This window comes from Canis lupus, chromosome 15 (genome assembly GCF_011100685.1).
Source record: "Canis lupus familiaris isolate Mischka breed German Shepherd chromosome 15, alternate assembly UU_Cfam_GSD_1.0, whole genome shotgun sequence".
Taxonomy (NCBI): Eukaryota; Metazoa; Chordata; class Mammalia; order Carnivora; family Canidae; genus Canis; species Canis lupus.
In genome coordinates, this window is record NC_049236.1 from 21,017,653 (window position 1) to 21,044,713 (window position 27,061).

The 27,061-nt window shown below is 37.7% G+C and overlaps 1 protein-coding gene across 5 annotated transcripts in view; it reads left to right on the forward strand.

The window, feature by feature from the left end:
• Positions 1 to 27,061, forward strand: part of NAV3 (neuron navigator 3) — a 189,423-nt gene that overhangs the window by 33,768 nt on the left and 128,594 nt on the right. For all 5 annotated transcript variants that reach the window (XM_038558518.1, XM_038558520.1, XM_038558521.1 and 2 more), the window contains one exon: positions 11,456 to 11,575. In XM_038558518.1, coding sequence (XP_038414446.1) covers positions 11,456 to 11,575 — 120 coding nt within the window. The remainder of the gene's footprint in view (positions 1 to 11,455; positions 11,576 to 27,061) is intronic.

Genomic DNA, 27,061 nt, shown 5'->3' on the forward strand with positions numbered 1-27,061 from the left:
CCTCTCCCTTTTCGAAACCCAGTCTTTCTACTCTCTTACATCCTCCTCTTTTTTCTTTCTTCATCTCTTTAAATGACAGCATATGTGTGTATTTTTATATTCACTACTGGATGAAGATTTAATTATATACATAAATATAACATATACACACCTATATATACACACATTATACACATAATCCACACATACACACACAGGAAGTCAATCTCATGCGGTAGTTACATTCCTTTTTTTTTTTTTAAGATTTTTATTTATTTATTCATGAGAGACACAGAGAGGCAGAGACACAGGCAGAGGGAGAAGCAGGCTCCATGCAGGGAGCCCAATGTGGGACTCGATCCCGGGTCCCTGGGGTCATGGCCTGAGCCCAAGGCAGATGTCCACTCGCTGAGCCACCCAGGCATCCCGCAGTAGTTACATTCAATGAAGGTGCCACATACACCAAATTAATGAATATTGAACCATTGCTCCTAGGGGAAAGACAGATGTGGCTCTTGTGAGCTTTAGGTCACAACATTTTTATCAACTCATCAGAATATAATCTTGTTTTGTGTGTATTTCAATTTAAAGCCACCTTCCTTTTTAGTACATGCTGTCGATTCATTAACATTGAGCTCATGCCTTCTCACCACTGCAGTTCATGCTTTGAAGAAGCTTATCTAACACATTCTTTTCCATAAGACATATCACAGTCTTCCTACACTTAGGAACACAAGAACCCTTCAGCACTACACTTGGGGGGCATTTTAAACAGAAGAATCTCCAAGACAAAGCACAAAAATGTGGAAAATGTGGCTCTAAAGGGACTGTAAAAAGGACACATTGGCAGTAGGAGAGCTGAATCAAGAAAGCAGAATGTCACCTTATTTGACCTCAGCTGGGAATGTCCTTATGGGGCAACTCAGACTTGTTGCTGCTCTGTGCCTCTCCACGAGGCACCATGAAAATGTTGCAATTATTGATTTGCAAATTTTAGCAAGTAAGCAAATTTGCAAACATGGAGTTTGTGAATAATGAAGATTGACTGTATTTATTTATACACATGTAAAATGCTCATCTTGAGAGAGAAGGCATATCTTGGGAGCAATTTAAATCAGAAATCAATGGACATTGACAATGCAATATGTGGGTAATTTCAAAAGTTTCATACACATAACACCTTAGAATATGGAGAAAGTGCTAAACCTAGGCATGAGATAGGAGGGAATAAGAAAAGGAAATACTTTAGTTACGCTTTCTGATTTAAATAGCTATAGAGGAGGGAACTGTATTAAGAGAATTTTTGTAGGAAAAGTATAAATGATGTAGAAAGAAGGCCATTTAGTGAGCCTGACTAAAATATAATTTTCAAAATCAGAGGGACAATGGGATTAGATGACACTCAGTGACCTTTCCCTTAATTGAGATTCATGGAATCTGAATCCTTAATTTTGAGAGATAGGGTCTCTTGTGACAGGCTTCAATAACATTATGCTAAGAAGTTTAAACTGTGTACTCTAAGCAATGGAAAGCACTGTTTATGTTTTTTCTTTTTTAAAGATTTTATTTATTCATGAGAGACACAGAGAGAGAGGGGGCAGAGACACAGACAGAGGGAGAAGCAGGCTCCATGCAGGGAGCCCGATGTGGGACTCCATCTGGGATCCTGGGATCACGTACTGAGCCGAAGGCATACACTCCACTGCTGAGCCACCCAGGTGTCCTGAAAGCGCTGTTTCTTAAGGGAGATTATCTAATAGTCACAGAATAGGGCATGATGATGATTTTTGAGAGTCCCTTTTAGGGGAAATCTGCAAAATGGATTGGGAGGAGAAGCTCTGGTGGTAGATTTCTGACACTACTGCAAAACCTCACATCCAAGGTCTATAGGCCAGAAATATGGGAATAGCCTTGATGGGGATGAAAGGAGGGAAAAATTGATATGTGAGATACCACAAAGGAGAAATTTACAGAAATAATGATAGGCTACTCACAATGGCTTGAAAGAGGCAGAGAATTCACATAAGATGCCCATTTTGTAAGCACCAGAGATAGGAAATTATACTGTTACAAAAAAGAAGCAAAAAGAGAGACTATTTTTTTTTTTTTTTGAGAAAGCAGAAGGGAGATAATGGATGTAGAGTCAGAAATGCAGACAGAAATGTAGTGATTGTGATATAAGCTGAAAAAGCCGAAGTAGTATCCAGGGTAGAGATATGATGGAAAGTGTGGTCTCATCTAGAAGATAGTAGAATTTATGGGAGACATGAGGACTTCTGGGAAAAGAATAGAGAGAAGGGTCCTGAGCTGAAGTGTGTGTGTGTATGTATCCAAAATGTATTTCTGAGTTTATCCTAGGTGCCAAACAGCATTTTGCGAATGTGCATGCAGTAGTGAGTGATATAGACAAAGCATCCTGTGACTCACCCACTAGTGTTGTTTATATTTTTATAGGTACTCACTTGTCCAATGAATGAATGACCAATAGATACACATGTTTGTAAGTATGTGTGTATACATTCTTAGATTAGCAGTTTTTTCTTAAGGCAATTTTTTTTAAAACAACTGAATCTATATATAATGATGTATATTACAGGCATACCTATACTCAGAAGCATTTTGTATTTTCCAGGACTCTATCTGTATTAGTTAACAGTAACTTCTGTAAACAAGGAATCTCAAAATCTTATAACTTAACACAGAGTTCATTTCTCCTTCACATAAAACCCTCGCTGGGGTTTCTGACCTTCATTTGGGAAGGTACACATGTAGCCTGTAGGAGAACAAGATTGCGGTAAGGAATTCCACTGTCACACCCACATTGACACTCAACCAGCAGGTAGCCAACGAGAGAAAGGACCATGGCATGAGAATATTTCATCTGTACCAGGCCTAGAAGTGGCTCCTGGAAGTATGACTTCCACACACATTCCCTTTCCTAAAACAGCTGGATGGCCGCATCTCACTATAAGAGAAGCCAGGAAATATGGTTCAGCTGTAGGCCCAGAAGGAAGAGGACATTGTTTGATGAGAGCTGGGTAGTTTCTGCTGAATTCACTTAGGGGAAAAAAAAAGTTATGTCCATTGTCTTTCCTACTTGTTTCATGCCTCAGTGAAAACCCAGTTCAGTCTTCTATTCATTTTTGTTCCCTGTCTTTCAAATGAAGTCTTGGGTAGTTTCACAGATGAGCTCATTTAAATATGCATCAGTGGTCTGCATGTTTTATGTTGTCATCCATATTCAGTATATTGAAAAAAAAACATACAAAAAATCCTGCATGAAAACTTGCCCTGGTGATGTTGACCTGTTTGGCATTATACACTTTCTCTTTCCCTTGGCAGAGTACAGAACCCTGAGGTTTAAAGAATGACTCAGAGTTTTGTCCCCTGGGTGGAAGGTGACTAGACATCATCAGCAGGCAGTATGGCTGGTCACAGCCCAACCGTGATTAGGGGCTATTATGGGGAGGATACCCTGGGGTGTGCAGCACTTCAGTGCTCACCAGTTTACACAGAAAAGTTATTGGCATTTATATGGTATGGCCCCATGCTTCAGCCTAGAATTAAAAGATAGGAAGATGAGAGGGCTAGAGACAATCCAGGGGAATTTTAATTTGATGATGTTTTAAGTGAAAAAGAAGGGCATCGAAACGTCTGTGCTACAATTCAGGAAAGAAATTGAGTCACAGAGTTAATTTTCTGTTCCCAATTTTTAAAAGTATGTTTCAGTGATTAAAGGGACAAAGAACTCAAAAGGCATAGTAATGAATGAAGGTGTTTAATTTAAGATTTTTTTTCCCTCACGTAACCACAAGGAATGTGAAGTGAATGGGAATGGAGTTTCATTTTCTCATATACCTTAGGTAGAACTCAGAAAACTAGTTAATCAGCATTCGGAGAATTCAAAATTTCCTGAAGCATGTAAAGACTTATCTCTTTCTTCTCATTTTAAAATTACTTTAAACACTTGGGGATGTGAATCTGCCAGTAATTAGGAATTAGTCAGAGGAAGCCCTCTTACTTATAATGAGTCTCTGAGAAAGTCTCCGTTTGTGAAGAAAAAAAAAAGGAACATGCTGGAAAATTGGGGAGAAAGTTACATATTTTAATTGGGTGGGAATTGAAGTTATCTCCAGGTGTCATAGTATTAACACCTGGGTCAGAATATAACCTAAAATTCTACTTAAGTCATATGGCCCAAACACAGAGTAATTTAATTTTGAGGAATGATCTTCTTAAACAGAAACATGAATACTTTTATCCTTATTCTCATTTGATCCTCCCTCGGTTCACCTGATGACGTGAAGCATGTCTAACATTGGAAAGGGCAGGGTTAAAATGTTGGGTTGAAAGAGTTTACATAACAAATAAGAGCTTCCTAATCATAATGTTCCTACTAATTTCGTATTCAAGATGTGAGAGTTATATTTAGTGAATGTGGACATCCTAATGGAAAAGTAGCTGGTGATACTAGCCAACACTTGCATAGCCTTTACGACATGCTATTTATGTCTTGCCATAACTGTAAGAAGTAAATATATCATTACTATCTCCATTTTACAGATGAAATAACTGAGGCATGGCTGGGGTAAGTGATTTTAGCTAGAACTCAGAAAATTAGTTAATCTGTTTCTGGGAATTCAAAATTCTTAAAACATGCAGTGCTGGACTTGAACCCAAGCGGTCTGGCTCCAGTCTATATACTTTTAACCATCATGACATACTGACCCTGTGAGATTGTCTATATGTCTACATGTACACATTTCTCTCCTGGATGTTGATTTTCTATAATATAACAGAGATTTACAGCAATCTTTATTATTAGTATAGTTTTTTTTTTTAGTTAGCATGTATGATCTAGGGGATAATAGCTAATATCATCTGCGCTCATCTAAAAGAAGATGCTGAACTGTTGTGCCTTTGAGATTTAAAAAAAAGCCTGTGTGTTCATGTCATTTAAAAAAAATAGCTAATTGTAACATGTAGTGGCTGATATAAAATGTCAATGTGTGATTCTAGTAAATTATGGTGCAAGCATAGTTTGTGAATCTTCCCAAATCCCCACAAAAACAGACAAAGCAACTAGACAGCAAAGCCAAAAAATCATGATCATTGTTTACACATAAAAGATGATGACAAAGTATCATCTCAGCCCCCAAGTATAAGCAGCTGGGGACAAACATCCAAGAGCCAAAGGATGGTGTCAACATCTGTTTAAGAAGAAACAGAGGTAGCCCTGGGGCATCTGGTAACAGAACAGGAGAACCCCCAAATGGCCGAGAAACTGACTAGAAAACACAAAGGGCATCTGAAGTCAGCAGCTGAAACTGGGAGGAGTTTTGACCACTTGACCAGCCAGGGAGAATAAGGGCAGAAGGTCATGTCTGAAGGGAATTAGAATAGTCTCGTTCCTATGAATTCATTTAAACTGCCCAACCACAGCTCCCTTCCAGGAGAGGACTCCACACCAACAGACATCTTCTGGGAGTAGAAGTAAATTGAAGAGGACATGGCAATAAAGGTAAAAGTGAAAGTCTGAATGAAAGTAAGAGATGGAAACAACCCGAAAATCTCAAAAAGCTACGTATTGCATTTTAAAACACTATACAAAAATAATAGAGGCAGTTACTATGTGAAATTGGAAAGGTATCTACATTGTTTCTTTTTATTCTGCAAAAAAAATGAATTTCACATAAAAACAAGCAGGAGAAAAGTGTCAGGATGAAACCTCATAGAAGCCACAAACATATGCCAACACATATAACAAATAAAGGATTAGTATCAATGAGGAAAGAAAAAAGGAAAACAAAACATAGCACTGAATCCAATAGAGAAATGAGGGAAAGAAAGTGAGATAAGTCAGCCAGGGAAAGACAAATAACATATGATTTCACTCATATGTGGAATTTAAGGAACAAAGGGGAAAAGAAAAGAGAAAAGCCAAGAAACAGACTCTTAACTAAAAAAGAACTGAGGGTTGCCAGAGGAGAGGTGGGGGAGGGGAGAGATACATAAAGAGAACTTAAGGAATATTTACCATAATGATCACTGAGCAACGTATAGAATGTATAGTATTGTTGAGTATTGTACGCCTGAAACTAATACAATGTGCCACATGTTAGCTAGATTGGAATTAAATTTCAAAAACTTAATAAAAATTTTTAAATGAGCAAAAGACGTAAACAGACATTTCATAAACAAAACATAAATGGGTTATAACAAAGTGAAAATATGACCAACCTGCTTTGTAATCCGAAACTTGTAAACCAAACCAAAATGAGAATTCTCACCTAGAGGCAAGTAGGTATTTATGCTGAAACTATTTTGAAAAATATTTAGCATTGACTAGTAAGGTTAAATATGGGTATGGGCATCTTACGACCCAGTGATTTCCTTTCTAGATATAGACCTTAGGTAAGTTCTTCCTGTGAGCACAGGGAAGTATGGGCACACAAGCGTTCACGGCACCAGAGACGAAAAACAACTCAAATGTCCAAAGAGTCAAATGGAATTATAGTACATTTGTAAACAGAGTTGTAAAGCTATAAAACGAATAACACAATGATACACATGAAAATAGATAGTTGAAAAAATGTAATTTTGAGCGAAGGAAAGAAGTCACAAAAAGATTACACATAGATTGACTCAATGTATAGCAAGTTCAAATCCAGGAGATGCTAAATAATATATTTTTAGGAATACATGCCTATGTAGCAAAACCATAAAGGAAAGTAAAGGAATACTTACACAATCCAGGGCAGCAGATATCTCTGGAAGGGAGGTTTGGGGCTGTGAGTGGAAGGAACCTATATGGACGATGAAGACACAGGGAATGTTCTATTTCTGAAGCCCGGTAGTAGGTGCATGAAAATTGATATTATTTTTATTATTATCTGATATGTACTTTTATACCTCATACACCTGCAAAGGTATGTGTTTCCCTTTTCTTTGGAAAGCATGGTATTACTGTGGTGGTAGATATATATATATATATATATATATATATATATATATATATATATATTTCTGTTAATTGAGAAAGCAGGATTGAACAATATAAAAATAAGATTTTTATAAGTTTTGTCTATTTCAGTGACTTCCAGACATAATTAGAGCATAACGATGCAGATTCACGGATTTGAACAGACTCCGTCTTATAACAGCTGAGGGTACTGAGTGACAAGGAGTCGTATGTCTAGATTATCAATTAGGTGGATGGTGTCTTTCCTTTTTTTATATTATTATTATTTTTAATGCTCTCGAGGATTTTAATAGGAGCCTTCAACTAATGTATATTTGAGAACCAATTCTCCAAACTTTCAATGGTTTTCAATAATGGTTGCAAATTACCTGACTTATTTGAGAAACTGTTAAATAATATAATGCCTGTGTCTCATTCAAGACCAGGGTTTCTGTGTTGGCATGAGAGGAGTCCCTGGACCCTACCCAGTAGATGGCCTTGCACCTTTCCGTCCCAAACAAAACCATCTTCAGAAGTTGCCAAAGGTGTCCTGGGAGACAAAATCCTCTGCTCTTGCTCTCCCTGGTGGTAGTGATTTGAAAACAGCTCAGGTATTCAAGCTCATTTGGACGAGCAAACTTTTCTTCGTTCATGTCCATTGCATCCATCCATGGCCTCATAATCCCTGGTCACTATGATTAATATGTATATCATGTCTTTCCTTTTAGCCACTGTTGTGCACAACAAAAGGAGCATGATCTTTAGTGCTGAAATTAATATATCCTCAGCTTTTGCTCTATTTGAGGTGCTTATGAGAAAGCCACCTATCTGTGCCTTGGAAGCAGTTTAATACCTTACTTTAGGGTAAGGTGGAATGATATGGCCTAGAAATGTTAATTTGGATAATAGACACCTAAAGTGCATGCCATACATATGCAAATTGCCTACACAGAAAGATCAGGGTGCCCGTAGAAATGAGGAAGAATTAGGAAGTGCTTTGTGAGACTATTTTTTATGGGAATTATTTTACAGTTTATAGAATTTGAACATGGCTAAAATTATTCTAAGACTTTGAAATAATTTATTTTTTGTCAGTAATCTTCACAAGTTTCTTTTCAACTTTTTGTACCAATCTTCCCTGTGACTATTATGTCTTCTTAATAAACCCATCTTGGCTGACAGTTTTGAAGTTTAGGAAATCATTCTTAAAATTTTACATTATTCTTTCAGAATGATCCCCTACCACTGATAGCTCTCAGACTGTAGCATAATCTTTTAGAATAACTGTAAAATTCATGTTCTTATATATAGATTTTTAAATCCTTCAGAAAGAATAAAAAGAAGAAAGAATTACCAAGAAAAAATTCAAGTCAGGAATTTGTCTTACTTGTGCGATGCCTGTATGTTGTTTTTCTTTTAATTTAAATTCAGTTAGCCAACATATAGTAGTAGATCATTAGTTTCAGAGGTAGAGGTCAGTTATTCATCAGTTGCGTGTAACACCCAGTGCTCATCACATCACATGCCCTCCTTGATGCCCATCACCCAGTTACCCCATCTCCTTGCCCACTTCCCCTCCACTGACCCTCAGTTTCTTTTCCATAGTTAGGAAATCTCCCATGGTCTGTCTCCCTCTCTGATTTCTTCCTATTCAGTTTTCCCTCCCTTCCCCTATGATTCTCTGCACTGTTTCTTATATTCCACATATGAGTGAAACCATACTATTTTCTTTCTCTGATTGACTTATTTCACTCAGTATAATGTTGATGTAAATGGTAAGATTTTGTTCTTTTTGATGGCTGAGTAGTATTCCATTGTACATATACACCACCTCTCCTTTAACCCACTCATCCGTCGATGGACGTCTGGGCTCTTTCCAAAGTTTGGCTGTTGTGGACATTGCTGCTATACACACTGGAGTACAGGTGCCCCTTCAGATCACCACATTTGTATCTTGAGAGTAAATACCTATTAGCGCAATTACTGGGTTGTAGGGTAGCTCTATTTTTAACTCCTTGAGGAGCCTCCATACTGTATGTTGTTTTTTAAATAACAAACTCATGGTTCTGTAATCAAAATGCCCTACCAACATTCAAATCAGAGTGTGCCTGTGTAAAAGGAGGAGTTATAACTGAGGTTTTTTGTTGTTTTTTTTTTTTTTTTTGGTTCAGTTAAGATCTGTTGTAAACCTATTTGATATTAACTGGAAAATTGAAGGACCCAAGAAAAATGAATATCCTTTTAAGTGCTTCCTGAAAAAAAAGCTTTTTTTCTTAATTTATTGAAGTTTTAAACATGTTTTTTTCCTTTTGAAAATTAGTTTTCAAAGCAGTTAACCTTTGTTTATAGACCTTACTCTCCTGTAAGTATTGAATAACTAAAAGGTTATGTTTCTAATAGAAGTAATCTGTCATCTTATTTCTTTTTTACATGCATCACCATCATGGGTTAAGATACAGAAATCAGCTCTGATGCTTTCTTTTTACAATATGGAAGCCTTTTGAATTCAGCTGGACGAACATAATATATTTGTGGACCCTCATTTGTATACAAAACACTGTGCTAAACAATTTTGGAGATACACAGATGAAGATAGACCAAAGAGACATACGTGAAACATAACATGTGTACATTGTTATAACTTCTCCAAGGTTAAGTTTAGGATTAAGCAAGTTGGTAGTTAAAAAAAAAAAAAAAAAGCAGGAGGCTGGGAGTATTTCACTTATCTGCAGAGAAAATTTCAACTACCCTCAACCTTTTAAAACACAATCTCAAAAGTGATTGAAAAAACGTTTGCCACTAAACACTTTGTCAGGAATTTTACATACGCCACCTTAAGAGACAATAAAACCTTTTAGATATTGGTTGAGAACTGTGTGGGAAATACAGTAAGAAATTGGAAATGGGGCACCGGGGTGGTTCAGTGGTTCAGCAACTGCCTTCAGCCCAGGGCATGATCCCGGGGTCCTGGGATCAAGTCCTGCATCGGGCTCCCTGCAGGGAGCCTGTTTCTCCCTCTGCCTGTGTCTCTGCCTCTTTCTCTGTGTGTGTCTCATGAATAAATAAAATCTTAAAAAAAAAAAAAAAAAGGAATTGAAAGTAAGAATAAACCCTGAAACACAGACACCACCAAGATGTGGCAGCTGACAAAGGAAAACACATGAAGGACAAATATCCCTTCCCTCCTTATTTGTTTAATTTAATGATGCTCCTAACCATGAATTAGTTATTTAAAAAGAAAGTTAAATTCTATGTAGTATTTCTCATTCCAAGAGTATATCAATGTTCAATTTTAGAGCCAAAGTCCTTTATTTTTCAGTTTTGGTGAGATTAAATTCTTGAGTAATCAAGAAAACTAACCGTGTAGAGTACCTTATAAGGATAATGCAGCATGACCTAGTGTTGTCTTGTATATAAATTTCATACATTTCCTCCAAGTATGTGGAAGAGACTTTGTGAATAGCAAGTAAGAGCTTTGTGTATTTTTCCTTTAATTCTCATAAAATCTCTGCAGATTTTATTCTCCCCATTTTCAGAGGAAGAAATCGAGGCACAATTTAAGAAACTTGTTCAAGGTCCTTCAACTAGTAAGGACAGAATTTATTGACCGTGGCAGTCATTAGCCAGTTTCATAATCCTAGCTTTGACTATTTGGTCAGTCTTCAATATGGTCATGATTATTTTTTTTTTTTTTTTTTTTTTTTTTTTTTAGTTTAAAAAGCGAAATACACTCGAATTTGCTTGAGCAAGCTAGGGACATGATTATAAAGAAGCAAGAATATCTCTTGGAGCCCACAGACAAGCTGTGAAGTTGAGACCAAGGGGCCAAGTGTCTCTGCTTCCTTTTGTGCACCTGCTTTGTCACTGTTTTTACTTTGCTGACCGGCTTTCCCTGTGGCGGTTGGGGTCACTCTGGGACCAGCTTTCTAGACTTGAGTTCTTAGTTCTGCCGTAACTGGTAGAGTAACATCACGTCACTTAACCTTTTTGTGCTTATTTTTTTTCTCTAATGTGGTGACAATAGTTACTGCCTGTAAACTATTTACAACAGTTCCTGGCAACATTTTAAACATATAATGCACCTTGGCTATCATTTTATCATTGTGGCCAGTTGGTAACATACATTTTACTTACCAAATAGATTAATTTTAAGTTGAGCAATATTCCCTTACTCTTGTGACCTTCAGTGCTTCAAAAATGGTATTTACAAAATAAAGTGATCTTGCTCTTACTTAAGAGAAATGATCTTGCAGCCTGTTCAAAATTTTGATAACAAAGGGGGGTGGAAGTGAAGGTTTTATGTAGTCTACTTATTTGTTGTAGTAAGGAAGATTGATTTCCTAATAAACTTGAAAAATACTCTCATTCTTCCTGGTGAGTAAAATGTTTATATAGAAAAACTGTAATAAAGCATATTTGCATAATTATTGAAAATTGTGAACACTGTTTATGAAGTTAAATTACACAGATGAGATCATTTAATTTTCTGTTGATTAATTACACATTTATTTTCAGGTACATGACAGATGGAGGGCTCAACCTGTATACTAGAAGTCTGAACCGAATACCAGACACAGCCACTTCCCGGGATGTCATCCAGAGAGGAGTTCACGATGTGACAGTGGATGCAGACAGGTAATGCCACCAGCATGTACAATGGTGAGAACCACAGAAACCAGGTGCATAAGCGAGACCCTAGGAGTTTTACAACATAAATCAAAAGACTTTTTATTTCAATATAATAATTATTTTGAAATATTTTAAAATATTTAAATATTTTATTTTTTTAAAATATTTAAATATTTTAAATACTAAGGTGGTTTTTCTTACAAGACTTGCTGAGAAAAAAAAAAAAAAGACTTGCTGAGCCCTATATAATACTGCATTGGTGAGAATATTTAACAACTTTCAGTTGCATGGCAGCAAATTTTAATATCTGTAAAAGCAAAATGATAAACATAGACTATATTCTTTCCTTGAAAAGAACTCTGGCTGATAAGTTCCTTTTGGTTTGGATAGTCTCGGATTTACCCGGAGGCTAACGATACAAAGATTGAAACATAATTCGAATTATCAGGTACAATAAACTTGATGCTTTTCTTGAGGGGTTTGTTGAAAACCTACAACTCTCGCTTTAGGCTAATTTCTGTTTTGTATGTAATTGTTTCAGATTGTTTAAAGGTGTATGTGTGTGCATGCTTGCGCACTTCATATGCTAGTTATTATTTTCCTGGAAGTTGTTTTTCAGTTTGATCAGAATCACTGCTGTTAGAGAATATTGTTCTTGTAAAATAATACTGTAAGACATACTTCTGACCTGATTTTGCCCTCTCTTCATTCAAAATTTTGACTTTATTCATCAAGAAGAAATTGCCATTTCAAACCTATGCTATATCAGTACCTAGAGTGATTCTTTACTAAAGCCAGCTTTGAGGAAGAGGGTAGAAGTTGTGACTTAATGTATCCATGTTCTGAAATAGGAACTGTGTACAATTCATTGTGCATCTTAACATAGCCAAACCAAAGGCTTGAATCCTGATATTAGCCATCCATTTCTCCTCAGTCAGATGCTGTAGATATATTTTTGGAAGAGATTAGGGGCTCTTAGATACTCTTTAAATAGATAATCTGTTTTGATGTCTACCTTCACACCATTTTCAGAAATACAGGAGGGAAGGGGTGTGGGGAGGAGGGGGTAACAGGTGATGGGCATTAAGGAGGGCAGGTGTGTAATGAGCACTGAGTGTTATATACAGGTGACGAATCACTGAACTCTGCCTTTGAAACTAATAATGCATTATATATTAATCAAATTTAAATTAAAAAATGAAATACCATCAATTTTTAAATATTTGGAGTCTTCTCCAGGATAAGTAGGCTGTTTCTTAGCATTCCTTGTCATATGTTGAGGAGGCCACTCTCTCAGATCTAGGGTCAAGGTGAGTGTGAGGGTAAGGGCATATGCTTGGTATCCTGCTGTTCAGAGACCTCTTCGAAGGGTTAGGGTTAGGGCTTGGGTTAGGAGTTTGGGTATGTGCCTGATGTCCTGTAGTTCAGAGACCTCTCCAGAGAATCAAACCCCAGAACTACTGGGGTGAGAACAGACATGGCAGCCGTCAACTGAACTGAACAAGACAAGACAACTGAGACAAGTATTTGGGGCTCTAAATACTCTTTAAATAAGCCTGTTGATATTTTAACTCCTGTTGGCCAGAGGACAGTTTCCACTGGGAGACTAGGATAGACGTATCCCAGTCCATAGATCAGGTGTGTGTGAGAGAAGCATGTAGTTACAAAAGGATTATGAAAAATGTTGCCGCCTCACCACCGACCTGAGCTCCTCAACTATTCTCCCTTCCTGACTCCTTCAGCCACCCTGGACTTGTTTCTGCTCTTGGATTGATGCTTCCTCTGCCTAGAATGCCCTTTCTACATTCACTGCATTATTGCCTCCGTCGCATTTCAATTTCAGCAGAATGTTTCCTTCTCAGAGAAATGATTCCAGAGAGGCTAACATACATCTGATGGGCAGTCACTTTCTTACCCATCACCTTATATTATTCTCATCATTCATTGAGTATAGCATACTTGCTTATTTCTTTACCCGCTTATCTTATATCTCCTCCATTACAATGTCAGGCTACGAGTGCAGAATTTTTGTCACTTCAGTGTATTTTGAGCCTTTAACAAATGCTTATGGGGTGAAAGAACAAAGGAATGAATACAAACTACTACTGAATATCCGGGTATGGCTAGCGATAGAGTCCAACAGGGTCGAGAGGCAAATGGGGCCAGAGCCAACATACTGCAAGGATATTATGTAAGAGAGGGAAGGGGTTATGTGGAAAAACAGGAAGCAGTGATTCGAGGGGATGAAATCCACAGTGTGGACTATACTTTGAAACTAAGGACCTACACATTCTTAGCTGAAAATGGAAAGTATTAAAGGAGGGGGAAAGTCTGTTGGTTTTTGGGAACTGAGGCTGTGGTAGCAGAACCAAGGAATCAGTATTTTAGAGATAGTTGGGATACCCAGCTCTCCTTGCTCCTCTAAGGTTCCAACCTGGTGAGTGGCTGAGGAACTGCAGACCAACGGGAAAACCCAGATGTGTGTCTAGTAAATTGGGACCTGTGAATGCAAGGATCTTAAAGTGTGGTCACTAAATCAGCAGCTGTAGCAGCATCACTTGGGAACTTGATAGAAATGCAGATTAGTTCTATCTAAGACTTACTGAAGGGGAAACTTTGGACTGTGTCCAGCAATCTGAGCTTGAACAGGCCCTCCAGGTGATTCTGGTGGATACTAAAGCTGGCAAGTCACTACCTTAAAATTAACAACTATATGCCAAGTTGATGAAAACATGAACACTTAGCATAAACATTTAAACATTAAAAAATGACATTTTGAAGTTTTTATTCACTTTTCTAGCTGTGCTCTGTCGAAGGAAAGAGAGTGTCAAAATCACAGTGTCACTGATCTTTAGATTAGGTTAAATAATGACATGTTGTCCCTGAAAGAAATTGTCTCCATTCATTAGATTCAGCTTCTGAAAATTGCGTTTTTGAAAGAATTATATAAGGAAAACAAAACCCACTTTAATCACTTGTATATATTATTTTTTATAATAAATTTATTTTTTATTGGTGTAACTTGTATATATTAAACACCAATAAGGTCATAGGGAAAATCCTGCTATCAGCAGAGATAGGAGTTTGTCTTTTATTATAGTTAAATCTGAAGCTCTTTCAAAATCCTATATCAGGAAGTGATTAGGGATGTATGTAATTTAAAAATGCATAGTATTAAATATTCTAGTTGTGTAAGTCCTGCTGTTAATTTAAAAATATCTTTGTACAGGGTGTTGTTTCATAAAGCTTTCTTAATTCTGATATCCATTCCAAAGAGGATAAGCAAGAATAGCTATAAGGTAATACCTCTTTGCTTAGTTTTACTCAAAAAAGATACTAAAAAGTCCCATACTTCAAAATAAAACTGTTTAACTTGATTTAATCCAGTGCTCCCTAAAAGCTTTTTTATCACTGATTCCCCCACATTTTTCTCTGTAATAATTTGTTCCTGTGATACTTTAAGAAATGCTGATCTTTGCCTAATGCCTTCATTTAGTGGATATAATAGTACAAGGACTTGGGTCTTTTACCTCCTGTACTTAACAGTTTCCCAGTGACTTTAGTCAATGTTCTTTTTAACAGTATGAAAAATATTAGTGCTTGGTTCATTTTAGTAAATTGGTAAATGTAAGGCTTGTAATAGTTCACTGACAAAAAGCTTAAGAGCAAAAAAAAAAACAAAAACCCAGCAGTGTTTTATTAATTTTTCATATTTTGTAGACATTTTTTCTATAAGCTGTGATCAGTGAAAATACATTACATAAAAGCAAAGTAGCCAGCTGAGTAGGATAGCAATGGGTTTGAATTGCTTGTGTTATTTTAGTGCAGATTATAAGGTTCCCCTTTGATCAAAGTCTAGTTAAAATGGGATGGGCAATAGAGAACAGCTGAAATCTTTTTCCCAGCAGATTGAAATGGCCCCAAAGAAAAGAGAAGGGCTTTCAGCAGATAACTGTAGTGTATTGTAAGTGTTTTATTACTTAAAGATATTGCAGTTCCTTCATTTTCCATATCAATCCAACACCAGCCCCATTTCCTTCCTAAACTGCCCAAAAAAAAAAAAAAAAAAAAAAAGATTATAGAATGGGACTAATCCTTGTAGACATGTTAGAGATGCTCTGGGAGCCTCACAAATAAGTTCATCATAGACAGTTAAAATGTGTGGGCTTTATCCATTTGGCTCCGGTTGTAATGAGGTCAATCCTAACTCATATACACTTACACAGTTGGGTTACACTATATTTAAAAGGTAATTTGTGAGGGAAGGTGGGAGACAGTTGTTTTGGTTTTTATTAACTCTTGTCCTGACACTAACTTCCCTGCTAGTATTAACAAATATGAAAAAATATTTGATGAATAAATAATCACCTCCTAAGTGCATGCATGACAGTATAGTAGCACCTTGGATAAAAACAAAACAAAGGAATAAAGATGAAAGGCCCTGAATTTAAAGGTCAGAACAATATAAGCAAAAAATAAAATGGTAATAAAATTGATTAAGTCATAATAGATGTATGTGCAAAGTATCTTAGAAGCAGCCCAAAGAGAAGTGATTATTCCTACCTTTGAGTATAAGGAAAGACCTCAGAAAGCAGTATGACTTAAATGGAGCCATAAAGAAAGCGTAGTACTTTTTGACATGTGGCCTGGGAGAAATCTGAAGAAATGTGGGAGTGGAGAGCATAGAAGCATGGAAGAGTTTAGTTTAAGGGGGTGTTACAAAAAACCAGAAGTGGGCAGTGATCAAAGTAAGGAAAACAGATTTTATAAGGAGCTGTTGCAGTAGGGAGAAGAGACCTTAGTATACAGCCGGGCTCAGTTCTCAATACAACAGGGACAAGTGGGGATTCATAGCCAACAATGAGGGAGGTCAGTGAATGAAAAAGTACTAAGAGAAGACATCAAGGGTAGGGGGGGATTCTTGCTAAGCCCACTAAGGATTCTTGCCGAAAAGACATCAGGGTTATCAGATGCTACATGTGGCCTTGAGGGCTACAGCCAGATACCACAGGCGGAGGAACCTCTCTAACGTGCCCGAGCAGGCCATGTTCTTGTGAAAATAGGGCTAGGCAGGCCCAACAATGGGTCAAAGTCAAGACCAAGTCAAGAAGAGACCTCAGAGGAGCCTGGGTTTGGTCAAAAAGAGAGTCAGACCCATTAATAATGTGATTTTGCTAGTGTGCTGGGAACGTGGGCAAGGATGACAACAGACAAAAGCCCTGGGGGGCTGGTCTAGAGTGTTTGGACCTATACGTGGTAAGGGGCTACTTTACTAGTTTTAATTAGTTTTCTTTTTAAATTTCAAAGCAAGAGCCTGTGTTATACTGTTTGTATTTTAAAAATAGCTCATCTACTGCAAATAGTGAAGAGAGATGGCCCAAAGGTAGGCAGACAGCTCAGGAGGGGACCACAGAAGTCCAGGTGAACGAAGATGAGCTCCCCAGGGGTCGGATCTGTGTAGAGTACTCTGCTCAGGCTCCCATGACAAAACACACAGACCGGGTGGCTCAAACAACAAGATGTGCATTTTCACGTAGTTCTGAAGGCTGCACATCCATGACTACAGTGCTGGAAAAGTCATTCTCTGGTGTGAACTTGCTTCCTGGTTTGTAGACAGCCACCATCTCACTACGTCTTCACACAGTCTTTCCTCTGTGCTTCCTCAGGGAGAAAGAGGAAGATCTCTCTCACATAGCTTCCTGTTCTTAGGAGGACATCGGTTCTATCCGAGGAGGGCCCCACCCCTATGACTTTATTTAACCTTAATTACCTCTGTAAAGGCCCATCCTCGAATACAGTCATATTGGTAGTTAGGGTTTCAACATAAGACTTTGAGGGGAGAGGGACACAATTAAATCCATCCCACTGTGTGATTCTCATATAGGTTAGTGTCTGTATAAATGCTGGATTAAAGTCCTGATTATATACAGTATGCACAGTATTAGGCTCATATCCTTCAGGAATCGGGAAGATTCCCATGAAATGAGTGAAGTAGAAGGGATGTGTTAAACACAACCAGACTAAAGAGGGGGAAGAGGGCTGCCACCCTTAGCTCTAGATGTTGCTGCCTGGGGAAATGGTGAAGTGGGGAAAGGTGGGGCTAAAGATTGCCTGCAGGACCATTTGCCTCTTTAAGTAAAGTAAGACTCAACTTTTGTGAGAAATGACCTAATTTTTAAATATTGGTAACTGTCTTAACAGATCTGTAAAATCAGTAGATAAAGATACACATTTTCTTCAATGGCAGGTAATGTAGGAAATTACAGAGACGCTTTTATAAAGCAAGAGACAGTGTTTGTTCTCATGTATGGTCATGTAAACTTCCTTGTGCCTTAAAGTTTCCCACAGAGATATGCTGGGATGGTATCAGCCGTACAGGAAGAAAATGCCACCAGTCATGAGAAGCCAGCCTAGTAATTGAGGCAAAACTATGTGAGCACATTTCCAAGTTTGCAGCGCAAGACAGGGCAATGTCAGGCCAGTTTCCCAGCACTAGCCGCCCTCAGTGGAGCTGGCCTGATGTCTGTTATGGTGGTAACTAATTAATTTTGTTGAAACCACTATGTGAATCAGCACTGTGCAGGCTAAGAGCACATATGTATCTATGATGGAGAGTAGGAAGAGAAGCCCCGAAAATGAACCCTTGACATTTAAAGAGTGAATAAAGGGGAGAGGAACCATTAAAGAGGCAGAGAAAACAGCTCCTCCACAAAAGTGAAGAACATATAGGGCTAACTGATATTTTTGGAAATGGAGAGTAGAGGAACTAAGCAACAATGTAAACTCCATGGACAAATGAAGTTAATTGGAGAAGGTTTATACTGAAGAATAAAATAAAATAGTATGAAGTTTACCATTTGAGGAAATAGTGCTCTCCTGGATGATCGAGCAAGGTACAAGCAATAGCCTGAGTTACTCAAGTAGAATGGTCATAGAAGTTAAAATGTGGTTATTAAGGCTATTTATCCACGTAACATCAAGTCAATATAATGACAGAATGAGTCTCAAGGAAAAGGAAGATAAATCTCCAAGTAATAAACTCTTTTTGGAATATGAACAAAATTCCACAAATCCAGGCCCATCCTGGATTATCTATTACATTGTTATCCAAAATATATTCCTTAATATAGTGATTGTTCATTTCAGTTGTAAACTAATCAGTTTTTACTTATCAGTTTTTATTTATGATTAGTTATTCATGTTTTTACAGATCTTTTGTGTTGAATCATGATCTTTTGAAAATATAAAAGCATAGTGCATCATAGAAAATTGTTATTTTTGTATGGAGCTGTTAGATTGGTTTGATTTGTTATACTGCTGTCCAGATGCTGAAATCACAGTTGATGGAAGAGTTTACAAAAGGTATTAAGGGACTGTCATGATGATACATGGCCCTCAGGTTGTCAGTCATTATAACTCAATATATTAAGGGAAGCCTAGGACGAAACACTAGTCATACTAAATCCCTTATTGAGGGTGGTCGAGGACTTTTCCTCTTTCCTCTTAGGTTTATGATTTGGGGGCCTGCAAATTACACTGCAGAAGAAATTATCAATAAAAAAAGTGAGGTTTTTCACTGGGTGTTATGCTATATGTTGGCAAATTGAACTCCAATTAAAAAATTTTTTTTTAAAAAGTGAGGTCTTTGTTTCACGTATGTATGTGGGAATTGACAGAGAATGTGACTCGAGGAGGCAATTGGAATTTGGACTTAATACCATCTGTTTTTCCCCCCAGGTTTATTGAAAATAATCGACATACATCACTGTATAAGTTTAATGTCCACAGCATGGTGGTTTGGTTTCCATGTATCATGAAATGATTACCACAATAGGTTCAGCTAATATACATCTTTTCACATGGATAGAATAAAAAGAAAAGAAAAGAGGAAAAGAATTTTCTTTCTGTGCTGAGAATTCTTAGGATTGGCTTGCTTAATCATGAAATGAGAGTGGGAGAAGGGCGTTCGTGGGAAAACAAATGACTTCTGGGATCCCTGGGTGGCGCAGCGGTTTAGCGCCTGCCTTTGGCCCAGGGCGCGATCCTGGAGACCCGGGATCGAATCCCACGTCGGGCTCCCGGTGCATGGAGCCTGCTTCTCCCTCTGCCTATGTCTCTGCCTCTCTCTCTCTCTGTGTGACTATCATAAATAAATAAAAATTAAAAAAAAATGACTTCTGGGAAAAATAAAAGAACACTTAGAAGATGAGACCTATGACAGTTTTGTGACAATGTCTGTCTAGGGGGTTTCTTGTCCTTCTCATCTCTGGTGACAGGAGTCAATCTCTTCTGGTTACAGAACTCCCAGGGAGGGAATTTATGATTTATGAATTATTTAGGGAGGCTCTACTTTTAGGCAAATAAAGGCAGTTCAGAAAAAAAAAAAAAACAGCTCTTCACAGTGGTGTATTCTGGAACCCTTCGCCCTAAATCTACAGTTGGTATCAATGTACAGAATACTGTGCTGCCTGCCTTTACAAAGGGAGTCATTGCAGATTCTCACAAAATCACATAAGGAATCACTTCTAATGATGGGAGGCCTTTGCTATTTCCTCAACTTCTCTACATAGGAGAAGTGATTTCTCCTAAACTATCAAGCAAATATCTCGAGGGGTCAGATTCATGATGCTTGTCATTAGTGTGTGTACACTCTCCTAATTCATCCTATTCTGTGTTGATTTGTTCTAGCAAAATCACAGAATCAGCATAGTCCCATATCTCAAGTATTTCCTTCATTAGCTTACTGGCTTTCCATCGTAATTAAAAGCAAACACAAAAAAAGATTAATAGGCTGAGTTGGAAATAGATAAAGTAAATATAATTATTTCACTTCATAATAAAATGGCCTGCCTTTTTTGTTCTTGTTTCTTTAAGTAGAAAGAGACCGGTGCAAAAATATTAGAGACGTAGAAAAAAATTTATTTGCCCTACCAACTTCACTTTGATGCCCTGCTCACCACTGCAGGCCTTTGAACTGCTGCTGAACTTATCTCCTGTGTTCCAGTTCTCAGAAATAACTGACCTCATTGTGAATAATCTTTTAAACTTCCAGTGCTTTTAAGTGATACCCCTGATAGGATTAAGTCACTCCAGAAACACTATTGACAACTCAGCCTCTCCTGAGCACTGTGCTCCATCTTAGGGGATTCAAGGGAATGAGAGTAGGGATTAAGAAAATCTAAAAAGGAGATTGAAAGGATACTTGGACAATCCAACGAGCCCAAGCTGTAGATACTTTTGTTCGGGATACCTTTCAATATTTTTCAAAACATGCATGCAGGTGGCTCTAAGCTCTAGCTTTACCATCTCTTGAAGGATTGCTCCTGACATTAAACTTGGCCAAAGCTAAACTTTTCTATTATAGAATATTCCTTTAACAGAAGAGGTGATCCCCAGTACTCTTATTTATGTGGTAGTTTTACTTTATCTCCTTTCAAAACAATTTACTAACAGTCTCATGAAGGTGGTAATGAGGAAGAAAAGGAGGAGCTAAGGTTGTCATAATAAAAATTAGCTACCATAGGTGTCAGCAATGAGGATTAGTTATGTGTATCTAACATGCCATGTTACCCAAATACCTTGTTACAATTTACCTGTACAACAGCCCTGTGAAGTGGGTTTTATTACTGCCGTTTTATGAGCAAAAAGTTCTTAGATTAAGAAACTTGCCTGTAAACACTTTGTTAATTAACTGTAGTGGTAGAATTTGAACCCAGTTCCTGTGCCCTTACTATTCTTTATAATATTATTAATTTGGATAAAAGCTTTTATCATGCCTGGATGTACAAATTGTCTGATTTTTAATACATTATTTTATTTTTCCATTTTGATCTAAACATGTCTATAAAATATGAACAGATTTATTTTATTCAATTTCATAAATGTCAGTAAGTTCCCTCAATATACAAATCATAATCTATTCTATTGCAGATTGTTGATAAACCTAAAAACAATATTTTCAAATGTGTTAGAGCTGCTAAAATGCTGGCTAGTTTGCTAGTATGAGTAAAGCAATTTAGCAGTGTTTTGTTCTCTTTACATATATAAAATCTATCATACTCTTGATACCTAATGTCCGTTGAAATATCTATTTCTTACAGGCTCAAGAAAACATTGGAAAAATGGAAAGGGGAGAAATATATTCATGTTATATATATAAAAGTATTAAAAGTATTTATTTGGAGGGAAAAGCAATGTGGGTTTTTTTCTAGTACATGATTTTTTTACACAAAGAGCAGTAAAGTAGAAATTGTATCAACTAATTTAATTGCTTAATTTGATTTAAGAAGTTGCATCTATAACATGAAACACTTGTGTGAGTTTTTTTTTTTTTTTTTTTTCCTGCAAGAACTAGGGATGAATTCTTTTTTTAACAGGCCAACTAATGGGGTGAGACATTCAACTTGGGATCATTAAATTGAGGGCTTCCGGCTGGCAGCTGATAAATTCTGCATCTTCCTCACTCCAGCTGTATAGAGTGGGTGGCATGGACTTGCTAACAGAATCACATGTGCTCCACTTATATTCTTTTTCCTTGCTTGACTTAATTTGTGTTTGAAATGGTTAAAGTTACTTGCAATGAGCTGAATTTTTAAGCATTAACAGAGCTTCCATATGTTTTTTCAGATAAGTTGCAAATGTGTTTTCATTACAAATGAGTGCTTATTATCTGAGTTAAATAGTTATTTTATTATTGTATAAAGCTTTTCTGTGTTTACTGAGGAAAGTTAACAGAATACATATAAGCATAAAGAATAATCTAAGAATAATGTATTACCCACACACCCTCAAAAAACCAAGAGTATTACTTTGATGTGTTTCCTCCAACGCATGTTCACCTCTCCATTTATACAGATTGGGTTACACCATCTGTACGATATATTATCCTGCTTTCTTAACTTACATAATAAGCAATACACATAGTACTAAATATTATCTTAAGTTATGACTTGTAATGACTGTACGCTCTTCTGGCATATGGAATGAATTATATCCAAGGAGTTTGTGTAACCAACCATTAAATTTAAGACATTCATCAAATTTCTGATTGAATTGGCAAAGGCATTAGCAGAATCTTACCTACCTGGTTGTATGTCTATATCTAGGTATTGTTTTCTAAAAAGTCAGATATTGAACTTATAGAAGAGGATGACTCACATGCATCCATGCATATGTTTGCATCTTTGTGTGTGTGTGTGTGTGTGTGTGTATGTACATTTGGAATTTAATTTTATTTTCCCATGTAAATCTCACTCCTCAAGATTAAATTCTATAAAATATTTTTGTTTTAGATTTTTTTCTTAAATCTCAGGTATATATTTAAGGTTTTGTACCTCTTAGGATTCGTGAATTTGTTGTACTTTTACAATATTTTGTAAGCCAGATTTTGCTGCTGACATAAGCATTGTTGACTGAAACTGTGCTTCTCCTTCAAACTTAATTAAATATCCAGAGGTACCTTATTTCTTACAGAATAAAACCCTATATTTGTTTCTCTAACGGTGTATTTTATTCTGATCCCAGATGGTTTGTACAATCCATGTACACTTGAAAACCCAAATATTCGGTAGGTAAAAGTTAAAGTAGGGCACCTGGGTGGCTCACTTGGTTTAGCTTCTGACTCAATCTCAGCTCAGGTCTTGATCTCAGGGTCGTGGGTTTGAGCTCTGAATTGGGCTCCATGCTGATTGTGAAGCCTACTTAAAAATAAATGAATAAAAATAAGTTTGGACAGGTGAAGGAAAACAAGTGGATTTCAAAATGGTATTTTTTGAAATCTTTTTCAGCTTCAGTTTTGATTTGATAATTCAGTTGTCTCCTGATCTTTTCTAAATCAGCTTGACTGGCTAGTGGTAAACAGGTTGATCATAGTAAAAACCAATAAAAAATGCTGTTCAGATTCCAATTAACTACTAAATTTTTAGACTATGTTGGTGCTCTTGATTTTACAGCAGAAACATTTTCACATTCAGATATCATACCAGCTTTAATGCTATTTAAAAACTCTCCAAATATGTTAGTGAAAAGATTTCCTTAAATGTATAAAGCCACAGGAGCCAGAATACACAGGGACAACAATAGCAAAAAAGCTGTGAAAGTGGCAAAACAGAGAGGGAGAATGGGGACTGATTTAGCAGCCCCAGGAAAGCACTGAGCACACTGTGAACACTGTGGGTGAAGTCCAGAAGCAGTGCTGTCCACACCACAGGCACCCAAAAGTCCTGGGAATTTCAGGATTGGCTGCCTTGGGATTTAGGGATAAATGTGAAGTAAAAATGGAAAGAAATGGATCAAAGGTTTGTTTTTTTGTTTTTTTTGTTTTTTTTTAAGAAGCAATCAGATTCCCAGCCCAACCCATGAATAACTGAGCAACTGTCCCTTTTCTACTGTAGCAAAAGACTGAAGTTATTCTCTGGGAGGGAAAAATACGGCATCTTGATAGGACACAGGATATAGTTGAGGGCTGACCACAAAGTAATGAAATAAGGTTTGTATGATAAACGTGGAGATTCCCAGTTTCCCCCCTTAGTCCTGTACCCCTAACAACCAGGTGTGAGTCCATCCCATCAGGACCATCATTTACCCTCTACTTCCTCCCCTTCTACTTCTACCACATGCTTATTGCCACAAGTCCTCAAATCACCAGAAGCGCAGTATACCTTTGGAGAAAATACAGTATTGTGAGAAAGAAGTTAGCATCATCGGTTATTTAAAAGGATTTTCAAGTTTGGATTCTTGGTTTTGATCTCCCAGCTAAGCCACTGGCCTCTCTTAGCCTTATTTTTATATTTACAAATTGCATGAAGTATTAATAATGACTAGTTACCCACTTGGGCCTTTTATGATTGTAAGTGGAGAAAATCTCACCAAAACTGGCTTAAGAAAAAAAGGCCTGTATTATTCCTATAGCTGAAGAGTCCTTAGGTAGTTTGGAGTTTGGATGTGGCTGGATGTAGGATCCAGTTTTCTTTATCTCCTGGCTTGGCCGTGGTATTTCGCATAGGTGGGCTTAATGCCCTCAGCAGGGCAGCTTATTCTCATTCCTACATAATCCAGGTTCGAGTCTAGGGAGGGAGAAGCAAGCTTCTTGGGTTACTAGGATCGGACATATGAGGACCTCATCATATATACATTCTTGAACCGCTCACTACAGCCAGAGAAGCACATTAACTGCCTAAGTCTTTTACTTCCATCTTAACATGCTTTATCTATAAAATTACTAGTGCACCCATGTCCTCCTTCCCTTCTTCTGCCCCAAACCTGGGCATCCTGGCTTCTTCTTCCTTTTTTTTTTTTAAATAGATTTTATTTCTTTATTTGAGAAAGAGATAGAACCAGAGGAGGGGAGAGGCAGAGGGTGAAGCAGACTCCTGGCTGAACAGGGAGCCCCACATGGGACCCGATCCCAGGACCCTGAGATCATGACCTGAGCCCAAGGCTGATGCTTAACCATCTGAGCCACTCAGGTGCCCCTGGGCGTCCTAACTTCTGCTCACAGCTTTACGTCACCTCATGCCTTGCCGGGCCTCCCAGTTTATACTTTGAAAATGTTTACCGCCCCTCAACTAAGTCTGCTGTTTCCTGCTTTTGCTTCCACCTGGAATACCCATTCTGTCTTCCTTCATAATCCTTGCTTATTCTGCAGGATTCACTTCGGGTGCTGTCTCCTCAGTGACCTCCCCTCAAAGCCCTGGCAGGCCCATTGTGCCATCTCTGTGCGCTAGGTATATTTCAGTTCTACAATTTATTATATGATTTTAAAGACTGTTAGTGTGTGTGTCTCTCCCAGAAGTCTGTGATGTATCCAAGGATAGGGACTGTGTCTTCTTCATCCCTGTACCCCTAGTTTCAAGTGCAGTTCTTGTTACAAAATATACATGTTGTCCTGAAACCTCGTTTCACCTTGTGCATCTGTACTGTAGAGTGCTGTACACCTGGCGGAAACATATCCTATCTGACGATCTTTTCAGCATGTAGCACTTGAGCCTGATACATGGCTAAGACTCAATAATTTGTATTTAAATGAATGAGTGAATGAATGAATGAAGAATGAATTTATGCTTTATTTTGTGGAAAAGTTTTTCTTTAAAAGCATAGGTCAAAGAGAAGCATTTAGCTAAGTATGTTAACTTTGGAAGACTTTATAGAATCAAATTATCATGTGTGAGTGTCTTTTGAAACCATATCATTCAGAATATTGCTATTTGCCTCATTTTTTAAAAAAATGAGATATAATTGACATATAACATTTTGTAAGTGGTCTTTTAAAAAATATTTTGACCAACACACTCAAACCAGAAACTTTAAGATTTATTTGAGAGAGAGAGAGAGAGGGGTGCGAGCGCACAAAATGGGAGGAGCAGAGGGAGGAGAGTCTCAAGCCAACTCCCCACTGAGCACAGAGCCCAATGCAAGGCTCGATCTCACGACCCTGAGGTCAGGACCTGAACAGAAACCTGAATCCAAAGGTCACTTTTCTTCAGAAATTCTGAAGAATTCAGAATTCAGCACAGAACTGATCCCCGAGTTTAGAAAATTTATGGAGTAAAAGTATGGACTTTTGAAAGTTCGTGTCTATATAGTTCATATTTATATTTCTGGGAAAAATTGCACTTATGTGTGGAGAGACCTTTCTACAGTTCTCAAGTTACTCCACAGTGTCAGTTTCTATTTACTCCTTGACACTAATTCTGTGAGATCAGGAGAGTTGTGGAAAAGGCTTATCCTATAAATGAAACTAAGAAAGTTCAGTGAAGGTAACTGAACTTCCAATAATTGAATGGCAGTGTTAAAAGTGAACTCGACTTGCTCTTATCCAGATCAAAGGTCATCAAATTTTTTTCTGAAAAAGGTCAGGCAAAAAATATTTTAAGCTTTGCAGGGTAAGAGGTAAAATCAAGAAAGTGATTAGGTGATGAGAGGGGGGGGAAGTTGCCACGAGCTTTTAGAAGAAATGTGGAGGACGTTCTTAGCTCACAGGGTCTACAATTTGAATTGGGTCTACAGCCATGGTTTGCTGACTCCTGTTCCAAGCTGTTCTTAGGCCTGACATTTTTTCTCTGCGTGTTTGCTAGAGCTGCCTTAACAACCAGAAATTGGGTAGCTAAAGTAGTAGAAATGTACTGTCTCACAGTTCTAGAAGCTCGATGTAGAAAATCCAGGTGTTGGTAGGTTTAACTCTTGAGGGTCGTGAGGGAAGGACGTTTCCTAGGCCTCCCTCCTGGGTTTGTATTTGCTGGCGTCTGTCTTGGGCTTCACATGGTCTTTCTCTGTATGTGTCTGTGTCCAGATTTCCCCTTCTTACAAGAACACAGGTCAGGTCGCATTAGTGCACACTGTAATGACCTCACTTGAACTTAGTAACTCTGAAGACCCCCATCTCCAAATAAGGTCACATCCTGAGCGCTGGGGGTTACGACTGGGACATGGGCGGGGGGAGGGGAGTGACCTACATTCAACTGGGACACCCTCATTCTCTTTGTACGACATCAA